The 22,757-nt window shown below is 42.4% G+C and overlaps 1 protein-coding gene across 1 annotated transcript; it reads right to left on the bottom strand.

Annotated features, from left to right (window-relative positions):
* Positions 1 to 830: 830 nt before the first annotated feature.
* Positions 831 to 21,979, bottom strand: LOC135517037 (uncharacterized). The gene is made up of 17 exons (XM_064941067.1): positions 21,672 to 21,979; positions 16,555 to 19,340; positions 16,092 to 16,312; positions 14,850 to 15,143; positions 14,556 to 14,698; positions 13,340 to 13,511; positions 12,808 to 12,858; positions 11,370 to 11,488; positions 9,500 to 9,562; positions 8,453 to 8,554; positions 7,457 to 8,105; positions 7,165 to 7,332; positions 4,995 to 5,128; positions 3,106 to 3,291; positions 2,738 to 2,909; positions 2,340 to 2,381; positions 831 to 2,073 (listed from the first exon to the last, which is right to left on the bottom strand). Exons 2-17 carry the CDS (start codon positions 17,546 to 17,548, stop codon positions 1,975 to 1,977), a joined length of 3,609 nt encoding a protein of 1,202 aa, XP_064797139.1. The 5' UTR covers positions 17,549 to 19,340; positions 21,672 to 21,979; the 3' UTR covers positions 831 to 1,974.
* Between the last annotated feature and the right edge of the window lie 778 nt (positions 21,980 to 22,757).

Here is a 22,757-nt window from a genome sequence, read left to right on the forward strand (position 1 = left end):
CCCAACCCTGGGATAGTTCTTTTTTTCAGGACAATTACACAAATGTTAATGCAAAAGACACACCGGATTGGTGTTTGCAAACTCGATCTACTCAGGGTTTTCTAAAGATAACCAGCTTCAGTTTCACATTGCAGTTTAGGCTTCATCCATACTACGAAGGTGGATATTGCTCGTCTGCCTGCTGCCAACTCAGCAGGCTTCCATCTGCACGTGCATAATGTCCCACATGGCTAGCACTAGTCGAATGCCAAACTTTTCAATGAGACAATGCTGAAACAGTCTATGAGCGAGTCAGTGCCACATTTGAATTTGTGCAGAAATAAAAATGAAAAAAAAGTTATTTTACAAATTCAGCAGGCTATGGTGTGAAATATGATTTTAGAAGTGCAATCTATATTTTCCAACTGGGCACAGCTTTCAGTTCAACATCTAGTTTTGATTTAGGCTCAATTTGATTGTCGTCAACTAACGTGAATTCAACATGAAATCAACCCCAAAAAAAGTCTGTCATTGGAATTACATTAATAGTTAGGTGGGAAAAAGATACCTTGAGTCTATGTGCCAACAAAAATAAGTGGTTAAATGTGTCCAAAAAAACAAAAATATATTTTCTGAGCATTCTTATGCAGTTCCTCCTAGATATAAGACAGACACTTCAAAATCTCCAAGTTGGAAACTCTGGCATCTTTCTAGAGCACTGACCTTCCGACCTGAAGTAATAATTTGACCCTGTTATAAGTGTTAATTGCTGTTTAGCTATGATTAGTAGTGTTCGCAGTAGACTGACAACGAAAAGTACTGGTATAAAAAATAAGTTATTGCAAAAAAAGTGCGGTTTAATCATTTTATTTAAAAAGACCTTAAGGCATCTTGATAAAAAAAAAAGTTTCAAAGTCTTTAGCAACTGACAAAAGACAGCAGACCATATTACATCAATATAATATAACTAAGTATATAACAGTATATTCACACATTGAAAAACCTGAGAATGGCTTTAAGAGACCACATAGAACAAAATTGATCATGTTGATTTCAACTGTTACGCAAATCTTAATTGAATTATCAGTTTTAAAAAGGTGACCTTGAATATATTCCATTTAGGTCAAAAAAGTAAACAGAACATGAATCAAATGCATAATGATTTACAAAGTATAACAGTTTCGAAGTCTTTAGTAACTGACAAAAAAATTACAGGAGAGGGTACAATGCATTAGTACATAAAGAGACCACAAGTATATTCACATATTTACAAATGGCAAACCTTTCTTAAGTCCAAGTATCAAAACCTGACAATGAGGTTGAGAAAATAGAAAGTGAAAGAATAAAAAGTGAACATCTTATCTAAAAGAGGAAGCTGTAAAAAACGTCTAATGTATCAGAGTGAAATCAGTCTCACAACATCACAGTTTGAGGTTGTCATTTTGTCCCATCCCAACATTAGCAACAGACAGAGGATAAACTGCACTAAGTACCATTCATTATACGAAACAAGAATTAACACAAGCCTTTGAACACTAATAACTTAATGCAGTCATATAAATATATTATTTCTGCACATTCAAATTACCCTTTTTTTTTTTAAGTCACAAAACCCACACATATTTCTACAGCCATTGTCTCGGGAAGTATGTGCGAGAACTTCATTTTTAACAGCTTTGTAGTATACTGTGGATTGGCTGATCCCTAGCACGTCCATCCAATCACAGTGGAGATCCTTGGGAAGACACTTCTCAGTGAAGATGCTCAGTATACGGCAACCACAAACCTAATTACTAAGGTTATGTTCTTATAATCTACACAAGCATACCACTTAGAATAAATGCTCAATACATTGCTTAATTCTAAGTGATATGCTAGTGTTACTAGAGCAGAGCCAAAGAAATAAGTAGAATCTGACTCAAACCACCAGTGTTACATCTGGCATCAACTCTGAACCGGAAGAAGTATCCTGGCTGACGTCAGGTGACAGGAAGTTCAGGCCCTGCGATCGTAGTCAGCGACCATCCTCTTGATGTGGGACAGTTTGGCCTTCAGGTATTTACACCTGCGCTTCTTCAACTGGTAATCTGCTGACTGTAGACCAGGAAGAATGGGCCAATGAAGGTACATTGTCTTCTGTAGCTGGTCAGTTTTGTTTTATGACTATAATAAGTGTGGTAAGTACAAGTGTATAGAAATCTGGTTCTAAATCAGTTCACAAGGGACATGATAGCCACGTACTTTCTCAAACTTCATGACAATGTGGGACTGGGGTGTAGTATTCAGAAGAGACACAAGAGGGAGTACATAAGGAAGTAGATCAAACAAAGAGGCGTTGCTTAAATGTTGTGGATACCTACCTTCTTTATGTCCTTTAGCCTGTTGTACTTTTCCATAGCATCCTGTAGGGGAAAGAAAGATTATTGAAAATGCAAACAAATATACTTCTCAAACAACTATCCCTCTCATGACCCCTTTCTTCCACACCCTAACGTTAGCATGTGATTGGGAAACAATGCAACATATCATGGACATTTTCTCAATGTTATAAATTGGGACCAGAATTTTTACTGGCCACATGACCTGACCAGGAAAACCTTTAACTAGCTAGCTAGTCCTCTAAAGTGCACGTTTGAGATAGACTACATTCAGACTGCACAGAATCACTGATCAACAAATCACCTTGCTTCCCAAATAACTAGTCATCATGTGATCAAGATTAGCCCATTCCTCACCAAAATGATTCCATCAAACTCACCAGGAACTGGGGGCTTCCCTCCTGCAGCTCATCCAGCTCTCTGTCCACCTCTGACAGGCTTTTGTTGATGATGTCCAGCTCACCCTGCAGGTCCTTGTACTCCTGGTGATCCCGGTCAAACTCACGCTTGTAGTACACACGTTCCTGCTCATTGGCAATGGTGGGGAACTCACTGAGGAGAGAGAGAAAGGGGGAGAGAGGGTGTGTCAGAATACACTTAAATTTTATTGTGGAAACCTAGACGGCAATATGTTTTCAGACTTTGTGGCACAGAACAGCAACTTCAATCTTGTAGTATTAATAGTAGCTGTCAACTAAAATACATACAACCATTATCACTACAACTGTAATTCTGTCTCTCTCTGTACCTGTCGAAGTCGTTGTCGTCGTCCAGCTCGTCCCCAGAGGAAGCGTAGTCTGTATCCTGTCCATCAGTACGGCGAGGACGACCGGCCCGTCTCTTCTTGGGCTTCCCTGCTGCTGAGCTGGCCATCTCTGAGCCACTGCTGTAGGGGGCGCTACTGTGCACAGGGAAGTCACAAACTACTGGAGGACTGGAGACAGACAAGGAAAGATGGGAATCTTGATTTAGTACTTTACGAAATGGAGTTGCCCCAATACAAACTGATCAAATTACTCAATTTAGTATTATTAACCATTGACGAACCAAAATGACCCGGATCAGTTAATGCGGGAGCTTCACCTCCCCTAAGCAGTGATCAATGCTGCGGTCTACCTGCTAATACTTAAAAGTTAGTGTTGGATTACTGTTGTAGGCCATTACAGCTACTGCCACAAGCAAAAGTTTAAAAAATGTAAATAAATAAAAAGTGCAGAACTTGGGCCGCCCATTTTTACTTTGCTGACCGGGTGGGAAAAATTGACACTAATGTTGTGTAATGGTGAAATAAAAATAAAAGCAAAACATTTCTGCTTCAAAAAAGCATGACATGGTGCATTAGTGTATTTCAGTCACCAGTCATACTGGTGGTTGAGTTGTGTAAAGGTTACAAACTTAAGGTGTCGTTTTGCTGGACTTTCTGGGGTGAGATAAGCTGTGAGTTGACCTACAGTACCATCCATGACTGATGATTGCACTACAGGAAACATGAACATTTGGTTCTGCCAGAAAGATTTCCTCATGCCAAATAATGATAATAAAAAGGTTGATTCTGACATGAGACCATTCTCTCCAGCTATTTGTGAGATCACACACACACCACATGTCTTGCATTCCAGAGACCAGGGGTGGTATTTCTTTCTAAGTTCCTACATCTAAGATAATCATCCCAGAGACAGACACACGGTCACTATTGTTCCTTAAAAACAACTGTTTGACATCGAGGTTGTGCGATAAACACTTTTTTACAAATATAGTACAACCACTCTGGACTTTTATTTGGGACTAGCTAATGTACATAACTGATCATGGGATGATAGCCCATTTTTGCAAGGGGTCTGGTGACATCCTTTTTTGAAGAATTTTATTCAAAAACAATTCCAATCTTGGTGAAATGTCAAGCAAGCTTATGTCCGACTTTCAATATGATGCACAAGACAACAGTTGCTCCTCTCCAACAATGGAAATACAGACTTGTTCAATGTGATGATGTCATTGTCAGATGGAGGGGAAAGAATGAATGTCACACTTCCTTCACTATAGCCCTCACCTACCATTCTCACTGTCCTTTCATAGCAGTGTCTTACAGTAAATGGACTTAAATGATGGAAGATGTCGCCCATTTCAACATTCTCCATCTCCTGCACAGAAAGTCACATATGCCCACACAACCCCGCCCAGTCATCTCAGTACTGCAGCAAGCCCTAACATGTTATCGTCCCCTCCCAGCAGTGTAGAATAACGCCATAAGATTCGGATCAACCTCAAACCTGCCATTACTGTAGAAGTACTACACTGGTCTGACTGACATATGTAGAAAACAGAACAATCTTCTCAAATCAAAGTTTGTCAAGTGCACCGAATACAACCTTATAGTGAAATTCTTACGTACAGGCTTTAACCAATAGTGCAAAAAAGGTATTAGGTGAACAATAGGTAAGTAAAGAAATAAAACAGTAGATAGCTTTCCTTCCCTTTGGTAGTTAAAATCTTTGTTTAATTCCCAGTATAACATTATGAGATAAGACAATATAAGGTAATTGTTCTTTGATCAATTCCACAGATCTAATCTTGTCTGTACTAATAGTGGCTGTAGTGTAAGCCTGTTTGTAACTGTACTGTATTGTCTGTACTCACGCTGGGCTGTCATTGTAGGGAGGTTTGTCGTAGTTGGTGCTGGTGTCGTCCAGGTGACTCCTGGATCCTCCAAACTTCTCTGGGTAGTCGGTCAGCACCACACCTTCATCAGGAAAACCTGACACATTGTTCACCTGCAGAGGGGATACAACATATACTTCAGTGACCTAACTCACAACAGGCGAGAGAGCCGCAGCAGCTGAGAGAGCCGCAGCAGCTGAGAGAGCCGCAGCAGCTGAGAGAGCCGCAGCAGCTGAGAGAGCCGCAGCAGCTGAGAGAGCCGCAGCAGCTGAGAGAGCCGCAGCAGCTGAGAGAGCCGCAGCAGCTGAGAGAGCCGCAGCAGACAAGATAATCATACTATTTGTACTGTGGCAACGGAACCGCCTTGAGATACAAATTGAAAAAGTGTCATCTGAACAGGTAGGCCTATATGTGTGGAGGGGAAATTGAAATGCAGATGTACAGTAATAGAAGTATACTTTTTCTAGGGAGTGAAATGCCACATCATGCTTAGAGTGAATCCTCATCAGAACAATGACATACTGCATTTGATGACGTTGTACCAACTTGATAGTAAGACACATTTACACTGAAAAACATATTCAGAAATACTTCCCAGAGCAAAGCCAGCCACTATAGCAATGCTTGGAGCGTCGGTGTTGGGACTTTGTTCAGATCTGAAATTGCTAATTGCATAAGGCTAGCAATTTGTTAGTACCTCTGACAGGCTAAGTGGAATGTTCACAGTATGGTTGACACCTATCCACTCCTCTCAGACCTCCACAAGTGCATAAGGGGTAGGTACTAAGTAGGTGTCATTTGTAGACAGACAGAATTTTCCCATCAGAGTAATCAGTAGACCAGGGAAGACACACTCATCCATGCAATAACACAACCTTTCTGAAATTGCTGAGGCATTCACGAGCAACACAGCACTTCTCCACCTCTTCAGTTTCTCAGGGTCATGTTGCTGTTCTGTAATGTTGTGCATGTGTCTACTTTGCTTGTATTGGTCAGCATGGGTTTAAATACTAGTTAGACCAGCTCTTCCTCTTTCACATTTTCCTCTAGTGCAACTCAAATACCAGTTGTGAGTTTGGTGAAAAAAGCTGCAGTGTGTAAATGTTAAATAATTTTGTTGGACCATACTGAAACTTACCTTGACTATGAGCCACTTACTTGACTGAACTCCCACTTCATTATCATGATTTAGGTATGTCGAAAGCGGGTGTTCTAAGAACAGTTTCAGAAACCATGATTCATCGTTGACTCCTCTTTTTACTTTTGAGCACTGACCATGTTTTTTCTTTAACTGCTTACTGTCCTCATTCAACAGAGAACCTCTTGAAATAATATACCTCCCAACTGCCAGTTTTGAAGGTCTTATTCCACACACCATTTTACTGACTGGGAGTGAAACCACCATACACAAACCACACCCAGAAACCGAGTGTGAGAGAGCGCTCTCCTCAAACCTCCAATGCTGCTGACTCTGGGAGAACAGGTCTTACTACTTTACCTATCAGACTACTGCTGTAGAGCAAAACAGTCAACAGGCAGACATATTGGCCTGACTAATCCTTCTCCATGCATGAGAACACAGTACCTGGTTTCACTGAAACCACCAGAGGTCAACAACAACTCTGACCGCAGCAGTTTGTTCAGAGACGGAAAACCCTGAAGAGTTAAGGTGAACGAAGTGCAACAATTCTGTGTAGGCTGTCATTCTTAACAACTGGAACAGTCTAAACAAAATGTCCCCTCCTTTCTTCCTTCTTTCATACAGTCTTCAGGAAGTGAAATTAACTATAGGGTCAGACAAACTCTGCAGATATGATTTCCTAACTCTAACTGTACATGTTTAGAGGAAGTATTACATTTGAATAGATTCTGAGAGCATTTCAATAGTGTAAAATGTCTTCAATAATTTCTGTCCTATACTTCATGATCACTGATCTGTTAGCGCCTAACAGGTGATATCAATATGAAACCGTATTGTCTCATTTATTACAAGTGTGTTTCCTTTGATCATTGTTTCCACATTTCCTCTCCTTGCTTCCCTCTGGGGTTTTGTGTGGAATGCAAGTGAAAGACAGGAGAGGATACAAGGAATTTAAAAAATATATTCGACATTCATCCCCCATGTGTACCCATCCACTCCCTAACTCACCCATGCCTCCACGTCCTGGGGCGGGGCCTCCTCGTTGATGACCTTCACCTTCCTCCACAGGACGTTGGACTTGCCATAATTCCTGATTTTCTGGCGCGTCTTTAAGGCAAACACCATCATGATGATCAGAGCCGCCATCACCAGGAAGCCAAACACTATCGCTATGGCCTGGATCAGGATGGGGAAGTTGGGTGAGACATACAGACCCAGACACCACCACAGAGATGAGAGGAAGGATGCGGCAAAAGGAGGCATACATACATCCGCTCTCTCACAAACACAGTACACTCACCTCCTGAGGCTCCACCACACAGTAATGGTAGAGATACTGGTTGACCAACATTCCTGAAACCTGGGGGCCCTGGTACTGGGCACACAGGCCTGCCAGCTGGTTCCCATAGATCGACCCTGTAGATTGAGCCATGGGGTTCACCGCCACCAGGTACACTATAGTCGCTATGAGCATCAGCAGGGCCAGGATAGCACAGATGATCACCACAGCTAGGTAGAACCTTCTAGACTCCGACAGGCCATGCCTCGACACCACAATGATGAAAATGACAAGGGCCGTGATGAAGCTGAATGCTGCCATGGCAATGATGAATCCTTTGCCAGTGCGAGGGTCATTGTAGTTCCCTCCGAGTCCACCGTAGCCATAGTTGTTACCGGCACCATAGGCACCACCACCAAAGCTACCGGAGTAACCACCGCCTCCGTACGAGCTGCCCCCATACGAGCTGCCCCCGTAACCACCGAAGCCAGACATGGCCCCCTGGCTGTCCCAGGCCAGCGTAGAGGCCACACAGGCAAATATGGCCACACAGAGGACAATGACGATGATGGCCATCAGCTTGATGATGCCCGGAGGAGACGTCCATTTGTAGAAGTGCTGGAACTCGTCGTCGGGGTAGTAGGAGTACGCCGGCTGGGGTGGCTCATGACTGCAGAGGGAGACAGACAGCCGATTAAACGTGGATTCTAACAGAGTGGGGGTGTCAAGTGTAGGAACATAAATTGTAGGATGAGCGAGTTAGCAAAGACAATTGTGTGTGAGACACATATAGAGGAGAGATATAAACTGCCTTGGGCCAACAACACAAGCTACAATCTCTATTGAGCAAACACCTCGTATAGTATGAGTTTTCGATAAACATAATACAAGATCAAACCTTTAGGTAAAAGTTCATGCCTTTTCCACCCAACAAGTATATGAAATATGTATAGGTCAGGAAGGTCATAAACCTTTTGACAAGGATATAGTAGGGGTAAAGTAAAAGTTACGACTCACTATCCATCTGACTCATAGGGAGGCGGACTCCCGTTGGGCTTGGAAGACATTCCTGAATCCACAGGGGCCCGAAGGGTCTCACTCTTTAAAACTGTTTGAGCTCTGTTGGAGAAAAAAACATTAGAATAAGCAAAGAAACATACAGCTCATTGCCTCAGTGTCTACGGGAGAGTTTCAAAACACAGTGAATAATGACAAGGCTTCATCCCCAAGGGAAACAGTGAAAACAGGTGTGACAAAAAAAAGTCAACAAAGAGGTGTTTTCAGTGGGGTATTCAGCTTTAAATAATGAGGACAATTATCTGCGGTATTCTCTAATCCACATGGCTTGTCAACCAGGTTAGATTTATATCTGCAACATTTTGAACCTGAATAATGACACAGAAACTGACATGCATTACTGATTTCTTAAATGAGGGTTCCCCAACTGGCTGCCACATGACGAATTTGCCCTGCGGGTGGATTAATTTGCCCCCCCCAAGTTTTATTGTTGGACATAAGACTGTAAAAACAAATATAAGCAAGGTTTGAAATGATTATGTTTTAGGCAAACATGTTATAGATTCTTGAAGCCAATTTGCAATCGACAAACTATTTGTAATTATTTTCAGTTCCTCCCCGACCATCCGCTTCGGGGGGAAATCGGCCCTTGAATTAATCTAGTTGTTGATCCCGTTGTTAAATCACAGGCTACTCATCTCCAATAAAATCATCAGTAAAGCGTTTGAACTAGGCTGAACAAATGTTTATACAAAAAAAACTTGTTTCGTTTCCAACAACACGACATTTTAATTAAGATAACATTGCAAAAAAGATCATGTGATCTTACCACAAACACGATTTCACAATGAAACAAATGTTCCACAACTTAAAGCCGAACCACTCACCTGTTGGAAAATAGACAGCGCGTCTGACACCAGTGCTTTCTGGTGAAATTCCGTCCGATTCTCAATAACAGGCCACACCTTGTTCAGGTGTTGCATCGTCAAAATATGACCCGCCCCTTCACCCCCACCCCCACACACCCCCACACACCCCCACACATACACATTTCCCCGCCCCCGAATGTGAAGGGTGTCTGGTTTCCTCCTCTCATCTGCATCAGGCAGGCTTGTACCACAATGAAGAGTTGTTACAACGAAAAATGTATTGAAGCGAAACTAAGTCAACAGAAGTGAAACAAAACGAAAATAATCCAAGTTAAATGCACGTGCACTAATGTTTTATTTTGGTTGCTTGATAGGCCTACAAGAGGCTTCCTTTGGGAGTAGCCTAGGCTAGCCTAGTCTTCCATTCAGTTCGGTGGTAAGCAAGTGTCAGAAGCCAGAAACTACAAACATATTTATATACATCCCTGCGGTATACATAATGGAAAACATCTAGTTTGTTACAAGTGTCATTGAATAGCTGCAAATGCAGTAGGTCTATTTCACACAAGTTTGCATAAAGCAGACTGTAAATCGATGGATTTTCCATCAGCAAAAATACTTTACTGTAACATCAATGACAAAAGTAAACTGCCAATGCCAAGTGTATGCAGACCCTGTAATTTGCAGATCCTGTGAGCTATCAACAATTGCTTGTTTTTCAATTTCAGACATTTTACTGTGTTAAGGAGAGTGGCAAACGGACAGCCCTGCTTGTAGGGCCTACTACTAAATAATACAAAAACAGACATGCAATAGCAGAGGTGTAGTCTCGAAGACAGCAAGCACCAATTCATCATGGATGACTTTCGAAAGAACCCCCCCAAAACCTAAATATCACATTTGGTCTAATACAGGAAGACAACATTTAAATGTAGTCACAAAATGATAGAAGACAAGACATAAATATAACAGTCATTTATTTACATTAACACACCAAGGCACATGCAAAGGTTATTCACTACTACAAACTGCTAGCCTAACACAAGTGGAGGAAATAAGTAGTGTTGTTTAATGAAATGGTAGAACATGGTGCTAAAACTACACAGAAATTAGTGTGGTCATTAAATATATCAGAAATTGTGTGTGATCTTTCCAAAAAGCATAATCATCACTCAGGAGGGACACCTATATGTTACCTGATTCTCACAATATGATTTGGAAATTCACAAATCCTCCAGATGGTCAGTGTATAACACAGACAGTCTTGAGATACAGCAGTTGAAGAGTTCAGGTAGTAAACCATACCCAAAGCGAGCCATAGTATCACGGTTACCTCATAAGTTAACTTTGGACAGTGGTTGAACAGTGGTTGTAAAGTTTGCACAGTGATTGAATAAAAACAAAAAATGGATTGCAACATGACAATCGTCATCATTCTAGTGTTCCAATGAGTCAGTGAGCTAGGAGTCAAGGAATGGAGGGAGTAGAAAAAAAGTGATTTATAAAAGCATGTAAAATGTAAACGCATGCAACAATTTCCATGATCCATTTGAAGGATTGTAGCCTAATCCTGTTCTCCCTTTGTGAAACCTTTGAGCAGCTGTTGTTGCGCGAGTATGGTGAAATGGATTAGAAGGCCTTAGATACAGTGGTATGTCCAGTTACAGTACCATACTGGTCTGTTTGCATATCAAGGTCATTTTCAGTAAAAAAAGTAAAGCATTGCTCCAGATGCCCCTTTGGTCAATTCCCGATCATGCGCACACACACACAGTCACACACACACACACACACACACAGTCACACACAGTCCAGTTTATTTTGGGGTTCAAAAAGAAGTGCAGTCTCTGAAAGGAAAACCATTTTAAACCACCGTTCCAACCAGCCTGAACCGGTTTCATTCCTAATCAAATTTAAACTAAAAATGGCTCCCATCTGTTTGCACTGGTCCCCATATGTTTTCCTTTATTTTAAACTGGTCCCTACTAGTTTTAACTGGTCTCCTACTGGTTCCCAGTGGTCTCCCCAGACAGATAGACCATGCTGTTTAGCCGTAGCCATCGTTCCACTCCATGACCTTGTCGTACTCGTGGATCTTCTGTTTGATGTGGGCCAGTTTGTTCTTCAGGTATTCACAGCGCTCCCTCTTCTCCTGGAACGTAGGATCCTAACAGCGAGAGAGAAGAGAAGTTTCAGATTTCTTGAATTTTCAAACTAACCAAACCTATCAGTTATCCTGCAATGCTCTGGCAAATCGAAATCCAGTTTAAAGAGTTACTGGCATATGCATCATTGCATGGCGAAACGTCTTATGGGCTAAGCATAATGCATATGAATTAGCTCTGTGTCAAATGTCAAAAAGACAATGTAAGGCCAATAACATGCCACATGTAGAACTCAAGTGTGGATAATTGGGATATTAAACAGCATTGTGAGTTAGTAGAGTGTGCCAGGGAGAAGAAGCTTAGCATGGATAATTGGGATATTAAACAGCATTGTGAGTTAGTAGAGTGTGCCAGGGAGAAGAAGCTTAGCATGGATAATTGGGATATTAAACAGCATTGTGAGTTAGTAGAGTGTGCCAGGGAGAAGAAGCTTAGCATGGATAATTGGGATATTAAACAGCATTGTGAGTTAGTAGAGTGTGCCAGGGAGAAGAAGCTTAGCATGGATAATTGGGATATTAAACAGCATTGTGAGTTAGTAGAGTGTGCCAGGGAGAAGAAGCTTAGCATGGATAATTGGGATATTAAACAGCATTGTGAGTTAGTAGAGTGTGCCAGGGAGAAGAAGCTTAGCATGGATAATTGGGATATTAAACAGCATTGTGAGTTAGTAGAGTGTGCCAGGGAGAAGAAGTTCAGCTTGTGTTTTCCCTGACCCCACTCCGTTTAAATAAAGAAGGATAGAGACCATCAGCACTGTGCTGAATAGGAAGTGAAGCCGCTTCCTCTACCTCTAGGTTTCCAGAAAACACAATGAGCCCATTCATGTGAGAAGGTTTGCAAGGAAATTCAATACTTCCTCATGCCGGAACAGAAGCACACACGTTATGTTCTTCTATCCTCGAGGGACCTAAAATACATTTCCTTAAAAAATGTCAAAAGATTTTCCCTAACCCTAAACCAAACCTAACCCTAATTGTAACCCGAAACCCTGAATTTAAAATAACCAATGTCCCCACAAAGGAGAATTGTCCTTGTTTTACTTGTGGGAACTTGGTGATTTTAAGGACCTACAAGGATAGAAGAACACACACACACACTTCCTCTCTGCCCACTCATGCTCGATTCATCTTTCCCACAGTGGCAGTATAGATTAACAACTACTGGCACACAGGTGACTTACTACACCCTGTCTGCTAATGGTGCTTCATTTACAAGGATAGGCTAGGTCTTTTAATCTGAATATAGGGCCAATTGGAGTTGGCAACTGTTACAATATGGGCAGCTGAATGATTGAGAGAAAGGCAGGGGACAAACTCACATTTTTCTTCCTCTGATACTCCTGAAGGATTTTGTTTACGCGGTCATACTCCTGGTGAAAAAAAGATAATGAAAGATTGTAATCTGTTCAAAAATCAGGAAACTTCAGGAATCGAAAGTACAGTTTGATGGCTTTGAGAGGAAGTGGAGGGTGGAGGAGGAGTACAGGGGAGAGGAAATAGAGGGGGAGGATTCAAGGAAGTCTGAGGACGGAGGATGGGGGGGGGGTGAGGCAGAGCACCACAATCAGAGCAGAACGAACAACTATTTAGTGTTGATATTCTCAATATGGCTTCCTCTCATTGTCTCCATCGGCACTGATCTGAAAACATGCTAGGTGAAAGCCATATGGCTGACGTTTATAATGCTATTTCCTGTTACCTATCCAGTTCTTTTAATATCAGTGTTAATTACAGCAGACAAAGAGAGAGGAAGACTCTTAGACCAAATAGATGCGATCAACAAGAATAGAACAAAAATAATAAACAGGAAGTGAATGTGTGGTTGCGTAACAGCAGGACATGGCCAATCACCATCTGACTGTTGGGGTGCTGGGGTAGGGCACACATCATGGCGTCCAGCTCGTCAAACTTCCTGGTGGTGGCCTGCACGTCGGCGTGGAGCTCCTTGTACTCAGAGTACTGGTCATTGAACACAGCCCGGTACTGGTCCCGCTCATCGACCGTACGGATGGTTGGGTACTTACTGCAGGGGGGGGGGGGGGGAGTGGGCAGTGGAGGAACAGAGGATTCATTATTACAACACCAGAGGCAGAAAGCAAAGGGGGCCCTCCATGGCAGAGAGTGTAACTTTACTTCCAACAACAGGTCTAGAAAGAACACAGGGTAGCCTACTTACTACAGTGAAACAGAGATCAGTCACACTTTACATGAATTAAATGTTTTACTGCAAGGTATTAATGCATTTACTTTACAAAATGTATATTTATTAAGGTATACAGTTATTGTTGTCAATGTAAATACACAGTTACTACACCCTTTACTAATTAAAACACAATTTTCCTGTCTTATTACTATTCAATGTAACCTAATATGTACATACCCTGCAGAACTGGGTAATTACATTCTGAGTACTAAAATAGTTGCAAGGCATTAGGGCAACTCAATGTAAAGTGTTAAACTTAAACAGGCTTAATGATTATAAGAGGGATAAGAACAAATAGGGTCATTGTTATGGGAGTAATAAACAAAGGATATTTACATCAGGAAGGCCGAAAATTCAACATTGTGCTCACTACGAGTGGCGAAAATGTGTAGAATTAAAACAGCAAAGAAGCTATTTTTCTCCTGAACGCTTAGGATTTGCCTCTAAAGAAGTTAGAATTTGCCCCCAAAATGTCCAGAGAAATAAAATTACAATTCCTGTCTAGACTGGTTAGGCAGAGCTTGAATTTGCATATGGCTCATGGTTTTTGTTTAGTGGGAAGTACAATCAGCCCTCATGACATTCTACTTAAAATCCCACCAGAGGACTCAGTAAGCATTGCACATTCTACCTTTGTGCTAGATTGACTGTCCTTTTTTGACACCCGCTTAACATTACAGGGCAGATATTTGTCCTAATAATTTAACATCCTGAGCATAATTCCATGCACCAATGCAATCTCTGCATTCCCTGAAAGCTTTCCAATAAACTCAATTCAGATTTGAACATGGTGCTTGAATTCTATCAATAAAACCCCTGTATCAACTACTCTCCCACTGCCCTGTGTGTGAAGGTGCCACTCACGCTATATAGTCAGGCATGATGACTGGTTTGGGGATGTGACCAGAAGGGATAGCTCCCTGTAGAACCTTCGGTGGCCCTGCCTTGGGTACAGCAGCCTGGATGGGAACCACAGTAGAACCCTGAATTGGCTCTGGAACCGGCATCTGGGAGAAAGAAGAACAAAGACAGAACCATAGAAGTATAGACCATGGATGTAACTGGAGTATGTGTAACACTAAGGAGCTGATCAACACCATAGATTTCTTTGGCATGAAGCCAGAAATGAAAGCATTCAGCTCAGCAGTAGATGCTTACCAAAGACCGCGCCGCAGGGAAATCTGTCGTATGCATCTGCGTAATAACAAAACAGAAGTTGTGGAAGTCTAAAATGACACTTCTGCAAAAAAAATAGCTTATATTTATGTAATATAAGACTGCATATACACTGAGTGTACAAGTCATTATGAACACATTCCTAATATTGAGTTGCACCCCCCCTTTTGCGTTCCACAGAGATGCTGGGCCAGGTTGACTCCAATGCTTCCCACAGTTGTGTCCTTTGGCTGGATGTCCTTTGGGTGGTGGACTATTCTTGATGTACATGGGAAACTGTTGAGCGTGAAAAATCCAGCAGCGTTGCAGTTCTTTATACAACCAGTGCGCCTGGCAGCTACTACCATACCCTGTTCAAAGGCACTTAAATATTTTGTCTTGCCCATTCACCCTCTGAATGACACACATACACAATCCATGTCTCAAAGCTTAAAAAAAATAAATCATTATTTAACATGTCTCCTGCCCTTCATCTACACTGACTAAAGTGGATTTAGCAAGTCACGTCAATAAGGGATCATAGCTTTCACCTGGATTCACCTAGTCAGTTTGTCGTGGAAAGATCAGGCATTCTTAATATTTTGCACACTCAATGTATACAGCATACAGAAAGACAAGGTCCCACTTGATTTGGAAAGTCTATCTGTAGATGCTGTACAGATGGTCAAATTATCTGTGTATAAGCAAGGTTACGGTTAGTTCTAAAATAAGGGTTCAGGTTAGTCCTCGAATAAGGGTTAAAGTTAGTTCTAGAATAAGGGTTAAGGTTAGTAGATAGTAACATTCAAACTGAGTCTGTAGAGCATCTACAGATGGACTATCCAAATAAAATGTTACCAAAACTATTGCTCCAATGTTTTCATAACTAGAACAGATTTTCTTCCTCACATGAGAACTGAATGAAAGTGATAGAACAAGTGGTACCTGAGCCGCCTAGCAATTAACATAGAACATAGCAAGCTACCGTGGCAACCCCCATCCACTAATGAACAATGCTCTCTCAATGGACCATCACTCAGTGTGAACGCGCACAAGCACTCATTCACACCCCTCTCACCCTTTCTCATAAGTGTAGTGGTTCAGACAGCTTTATTTTCATTGCCAAGCTTGCATCAACTGTTTGATTTTCTGATTCAGACACCAATAAATGCAAATAACACCTGCAACTTTCTTCTCAGTCCTAACTTTTAACCTCGTGCCTCTGGCACACACCCACAATCTCACCTCCAGGCCATACTTTTCCCGGTACATGCGTGCCTGCTCGTGCCGCCACAACTTCAGACACACAATGGCCCCGATCAGGTAGATCAGCATGGTGACGAACAGAAAGATGATGGCGGCTGTCTGTCCGGCCTCGGTGCGGCAAAAAGCCCCGTTGATGCCATTGTTGAAGATGGGAAGGGAGCAGAGACCTCCCCGCGTGGTGTCCCTGACGTAGACTACAGCTAATAATGATAGTAGTATGGTCATTTAGTAAATACTTTTATCCAACGAGTCAACACAGTTACTGTATATTATTATAAAATGTATGGCCCATGCTGGAGTCAAGCACAACACTGGTGTTACAAGTATCATGTTATAACCAGCTAAGCAGTTGGAAGAACCACAAATAATAGTAACCATCATAGTTTACATTGACATAGCATTGCATTCTCTCTCTAAAGTGTGTAGTTCACTTCCCACCCACCTGCAGCCATGTAGAGCACGGCCATGGCCAGGTTTATAGTAAACTCTGTCAGGGGCCACCAGGAGGAATCCAGTAGGATGGTGCGGTAGTACATAGTCATCCCTATCACCAACAATATCACAGTCACGATCCAGGCCAGCCCCGCCACAACTAACACAAACGGAGTCTGAGGACCCGAGTAGTAGGACCCTCCGGTGCCCGCTCCGTACATCCCCCCTCCGTAGCCTCCGTATGCACTTCCAGGCGAGGAGTAGCCAAACATGTTGAACCACTCGTTGTCCTTGTGCACGTAGGCACACACGCAGGCGAACACTGCTGCACCCAGCAGCAGCTCCACGCATCCCAGAATCCTCAGCAGGCCCGCCCAGGACTTCATGTAGCCGTAACGCTCGTGGTACTCTTCCACCCGCTCGCTGTAGGTGAGCGCCGTGTGGAGTGTGCGTCCCGAAATTGACTCTTGGTGGTCACCCACTCCCAGGAGCTCCTTGCGGGAGTTGTAGCTGCTTCCCCCCGACCCCCCATAAGGGTCCCGGTAGGATCTGGGCAGGGAGGGCGAGTGTGGGGGCGAGCAGCGCACCCCGCCACTGGTGCTGTTGTTGTTGTTAGAGGAGGAGGAGGAGGAGGCAGGCATGGGGCAGGGCTTGCTGCTGCGGAGACTGGTCCCTCGGAAGAAGCTCTTCCACGAGTCAGGGATGAAACGGTGGACCGGTTTGATGTCGAGGGCAGGGTCTAGTTCGAGGTGTGGATCTGGGTCAGGGTCTGGGTTGTCCTCACTGACGCTGGGGTCATACTCGGGCCCCACAGGGGGCTGGTCGGGCAGGGGAGGGGGCGGAAGGGGATCAGAGCTCAGGGCTAGTTCGGTGCTCCGCTGGTACCTCAGGGGTTGAAGGTCAAAGGCGTCGTTTCGGCGTAGGGAGCCTGGCGGGACCTGGTCGTAATGGGGTTCATGACGGACACGCTCAGTGCGGCCGCAGGGACCTCCTCCAGAGGTCATGGGGAAAGAGATGAGCCCTGCACACACACATACCCGCACACGAGTACACGCACACAAAAGTTATAGTGCCCTTTTCAAAACAGCTAAATATCGAAACTTTTTACATTTCACAAAAGTATTAAAAATATTTTAGGATGAATGGCATGATGATGAAATAAGTACAGTAAGAAGAGATTACAAGAGCACAATAAATTAGGAAAGCAGAAGCAGGAAATGTGTCAAAACAATCAGAAATCCCAGATCGCAAACTTAAAAAACAGGCACACCACTGATAACTTCAACCAAACATGCACAATTTAATGGTATACCAAACCATAGCTACCAGCCCAAAACTATATGCTGACCCAAGCACCATAGAAGATTAACCCTAAACCATAGGTCATCAAGAATGGTAGAGAACTGGAGTAGCTGCACTCAGGGTGTTTTCACACTTGGTCCCTTACAGCCTTTTTTTTTTTACGGTTTGCTTAATTTTTTAAGCAGTGTGAACACGCCAAAGAAACTCAGACCCCTCAAAAGATCACCTGAAGCAAACCGAACTGCGACCATCAAGAGATGATCTGAGTTCGGTTCGAATGAATTCCGTAGTCCGGGTCGCTTGAATTCCGCAGTCCGGTTCCCATTTTTAAGACAATGTGAACACAACACTCCCCAGGTTCGTGTGTCATTATTCCCGCACTACACACTAGACTACTGCAACACCTTTTCCCCTGTCCTAAACCCTCACATAGGTGCCACAAGAGAGAGAATATGATGATGTTCAGGTTCCCCCCCCAAAAAGATGGCTTGTCCTGCTCTTTGTAAAAAATCCAGAGTGCATGTTGGAGAAATATCTTGGTTCCTTTCTAAACATAGCAATGCCAATGCAAAGAGGACAAAATAGTTGAAGTGAACTGAGTTATTTAGCACTTTAAAGAGGACTGCGATCAGTTATTTTAAATACGACAATATGTGAAAACACCCTAAAAGTACCAATGAATGAGTGCAAGTTGAGTCAGGAACACATTTTTGTGCCACAACTAAATAAGGAAGTGGGCAAATAGGCAAGCCTACATTGGACTATTGAGTACTAGAGTTTTTCCCTTACAAAAAAAGATTGCAGTCAAGAGTGCAGTATAATTGCAGTTTTTTATACACTTCTGCTACTCACTGTTTATTATCTATGCATAGTCCCTTTACAAATTACCTAAACTAACCTGTACCCCTGCACATTGACTCGGTACCGGTACACCCTGTATATAGCCTCGTTATTGTTATGTCATTTTATTCTGTTACTTTTTGATTTTATATTTTTTACTTTACATTATTTAGTAAATATTTTCTTAACTCCATTTCTTGAACTGCATTATTGGTTAAGGGCTTGTAATAAGCATTTCACGGTAAGGTCTACACCCGTTGTATTTGACACATGTGACAAATAACATTCAATTTAAGTTAGAGTGCAGTACAACTGCTGCAAATACTGTGTCCAAAATATCACAGTCGACTACAGTTACTGCACTTTTACTGCAGTTTCAAAACCACAATATTTTTTTGTAAGGGTTGGATAGTCAGCAGTGTGTTGCTTTAATTACTAGCAGGAGTGACACAAAAATATATTATTGATGATCATCAGCCAGCATGCCATATTCAATTGGAGAGGATAAATTATGTTATTAGATTATGATAAATGAACATACTGTGTTGGAATACCTCTTTCACACGCAGTCACTCAGCACGACTTACATTGGCTTGCAGGTCAGAGTGCAAACCTTGTCTGGACATACAGATCATACATACATCCAGGAATCACCTGTAGACACAAAGATGAGTATTTGGGTTTATACACACATTAAATGGATACACATTCTACAATGTAATTGACTAAAAATGCAAGTCTCCAAAATCATATACAGTGGGGCAAAAAAGTATTTAGTCAGCCACCAATTGTGCAAGTTCTCCCACTTAAAAAGATGAGGCCTGTAATTTTCATCATAGGTACACTTCAACTACGACAGACAAAAATAGAAAGAAAAAAAATCCAGAAAATCACATTGTAGGATTTAATTATTTAGCAAATTATGGTGGAAAATAAGTATTTGGTCAATAACAAAAGTTTCTCAATACTTTGTTATATACCCTTTGTTGGCAATGACAGAGGTCAAATGTTTTCTGTAAGTCTTCACAAGGTTTTCACACACTGTTGCTGGTATTTTGGCCCACTCCTCCATGCAATATCCTCTAGAGCAGTGATGTTTTGGGGCTGTTGCAGGGCAACACAGACTTTCAACTCCTTCCAAAGATTTGGCTAGGCCACTCCAGGACCTTGAAATGCTTCTTACGAAGCCACTCCTTTGTTGCCCGGGTGGTTGGATCATTGTCATGCTGAAAGACCCAGCCATGTTGTTTCATCTTCAATGCCCTTGCTGATGGAAGGAAATTTTCACTCAAAATCTCACGATACATGGCCCCATTCATTCTTTCCTTTACACGGATCAGTCGTCCTGGTCTCTTTGCAGAAAAACAGCCACAGAGCATGATGTTCCCACCCCCATGCTTCACAATATAGTATGGTGTTCTTTGGATGCAACTCAGCATTCTTTGTCCTCCAAACACGACGAGTTGAGTTTACCAAAAAGTTATATTTTGGTTTCATCTGACCATATGACATTCTCCCAATCTTCTTCTGGATCATCCAAATGCTCTCTAGCAAACTTCAGACGGGCCTGGACATGTACTGGCTTAAGCAGGGGGACACGTCTGGCACTGCAGGATTTGAGTCCCTGGCGGCGTAGTGTGTTACTGATGGTAGGCTTTGTTACTTTGGTCCCAGCTCTCTGCAGGTCATTCACTAGGTCCCCCCGTGTGGTTCTGGGATTTTTGCTCACCGTTCTTGTGATCATTTTGACCCCACAGGGTGAGATCTTGCGTGGAGCCCCAGATCGAGGGAGATTATCAGTGGTCTTGTATGTCTTCCATTTTCTAATAATTGCTCCCATAGTTGATTTCTTCAAACCAAGCTGCTTACCTATTGCAGATTCAGTCTTCCCAGCCTGGTGCAGGTCTACAATTTTGTTTCTGGTGTCCTTTGACAGCTCTTTGGTCTTGGCCATAGTGGAGTTTGGAGCGTGACTGTTTGAGGTTGTGGACAGGTGTCTTTTATACTGATAACAAATTCAAACAGGTGCCATTAATACAGGTAACGAGTGGAGGACAGAGGAGCCTCTTAAAGAAGAAGTTACAGGTCTGTGAGAGCCAGAAATCTTGCTTGTTTGTAGGTGACCAAATACTTATTTTCCACCATAATTTGCAAATTAATTAATTAAAAATCCTACAATGTGATTTTCTGGATTTTTTTTCCTCATTTTGTCTGTCATAGTTGAAGTGTACCTATGATGAAAATGACAGGCCGCTCATCTTTTTAAGTGGGAGAACTTGCACAATTGGTGGCTGACTAAATACTTTTTTTGCCCCACTGTAGGTGGTAAAAGAAAAGAGTTGCCCAGGGCGAAAGCACTATATCATTATAGCCTACTGATAAAACAAATGAAACAAGGCATTTTAATTGTTCAAAATGCATTTTGAATTGCCATGCAATTTGTGAAAGCAAACCATTCAAATTATCTATAATACTATTAACAAAAACATAAGGGTATTTCACAGGTGAAGTAAAACAACCATTGAAAGACAGGAATAATTAGGCCTACCATACGAATCTTTATATTATTGCTTATTACACTATCACTTGACTTGAAACAAAATATAACTTAATACAGTGACGTTATATTGTATCCAGCACCCCTGACTCGGTTGTTTCAAAGGGCACGTTCGCTGTAATGGCAGTTCAGCCTACCTTTTCACTGTCTGTGAATGTTGGATTTAGTTTGTCGCATTTAATAATAAAGACAAGTTCATAACCTACTTGGACGTAATAGTGGAATGTACATTTGGTAAGGCTATCGGAAATAAGCTATTCGAATTGCAGTCGTTGCGACGAATTAGAAACTTGGCTCCCTTCTCCGGCAACACTGGAGTGAAAAGTAGCTTCTGAATATGTTATGGTAAAGCTATAGACTTCAGTCTACGTGGTCATTTACAAAAATTGTGATTATTAGAGTGCTTTGTTGAAATAGTTTGGGCTTACCTTTGCCCCTGCTAAATTAGCTTGTTTGCTCCAGTAGTTTTTCTCCCAGTTTTTTCCCTTAAAGCTCAGAGGTTGTTTTCCACAAGATAGCACAGACTTTAACCACGTGACAAGCCCATCCCTGGGAGTGACGTCAGTCGAAAAAGTACGATCTACCTGTAGCTTCTCGCCGATTTAGCTCTCCCGGCACACCGCATGACCCATTTATTAGTCCTAAAGTGCACTGTCCTCTCAATGGCCAGGTCAGATCAGCCAAATCGAGCGCACCGGCAATTAGACGAGAGGGCTGTGTGGAAATAAGATCACAACAGGGAAGTGATACTGATGACTAAATTATGACTGGGTATCGAAAGTGTAGGCACACAGCCTAGAGGTGGTCTATCACTGTTTATCTCTCTCTCTCTCTCTCTCTCTCTCTCTCTCTCTCTCTCTGCAGGGATGTTGTGATTCCCTACAGTCAAATAAACTGACAAAGACAACATTATAATGAATACAGCAGAGTACAACACAACCCAGTAGAAGATCTGCTACTGATTAAACATAATCCCTGATGCAATAGTCTGGGTATCCGATTGTTTCTAAACTCAACAGTAAAACATCACATTGTTGTCTTGCCTTATGTTTAGCAAATTTGGAAAGACAACAGCAAATTGGCTAAAGCAGAAAAAGACCAGCACCCAGACCAATGTTGTTATGTGACACTCATAAGGACCAGGTTGCAGCAGCGGCCGTTTAGGCCGACAGGAGCCTGTCTGCCTCACAAACACACACACACACACACACACACACACACACACACACACACACACACACACACACACTGTACCCTGCAATCACACCTGCAACCCTGTGCACGTGACTATCAAACACTGGAAAAAACCTTCACCTCACTGATGTTAAAGGACCCCCTGACAGTGGTCACGGGGATCACGACACAGATGCTGTGAAAATACTGTATCACTTACCGATTTAATTGCTATCATCCACACATCAAATACATTAAATCAAGCGCACCTGCAGGTATTCATTGCAGATGGAGTAGCAGAGATTTGACAAGTACAGAACTTGCACAACTGAAAAGTGCAG

This window comes from Oncorhynchus masou, chromosome 28 (assembly GCF_036934945.1).
Source record: "Oncorhynchus masou masou isolate Uvic2021 chromosome 28, UVic_Omas_1.1, whole genome shotgun sequence".
Classification (NCBI taxonomy): domain Eukaryota; kingdom Metazoa; phylum Chordata; class Actinopteri; order Salmoniformes; family Salmonidae; genus Oncorhynchus; species Oncorhynchus masou.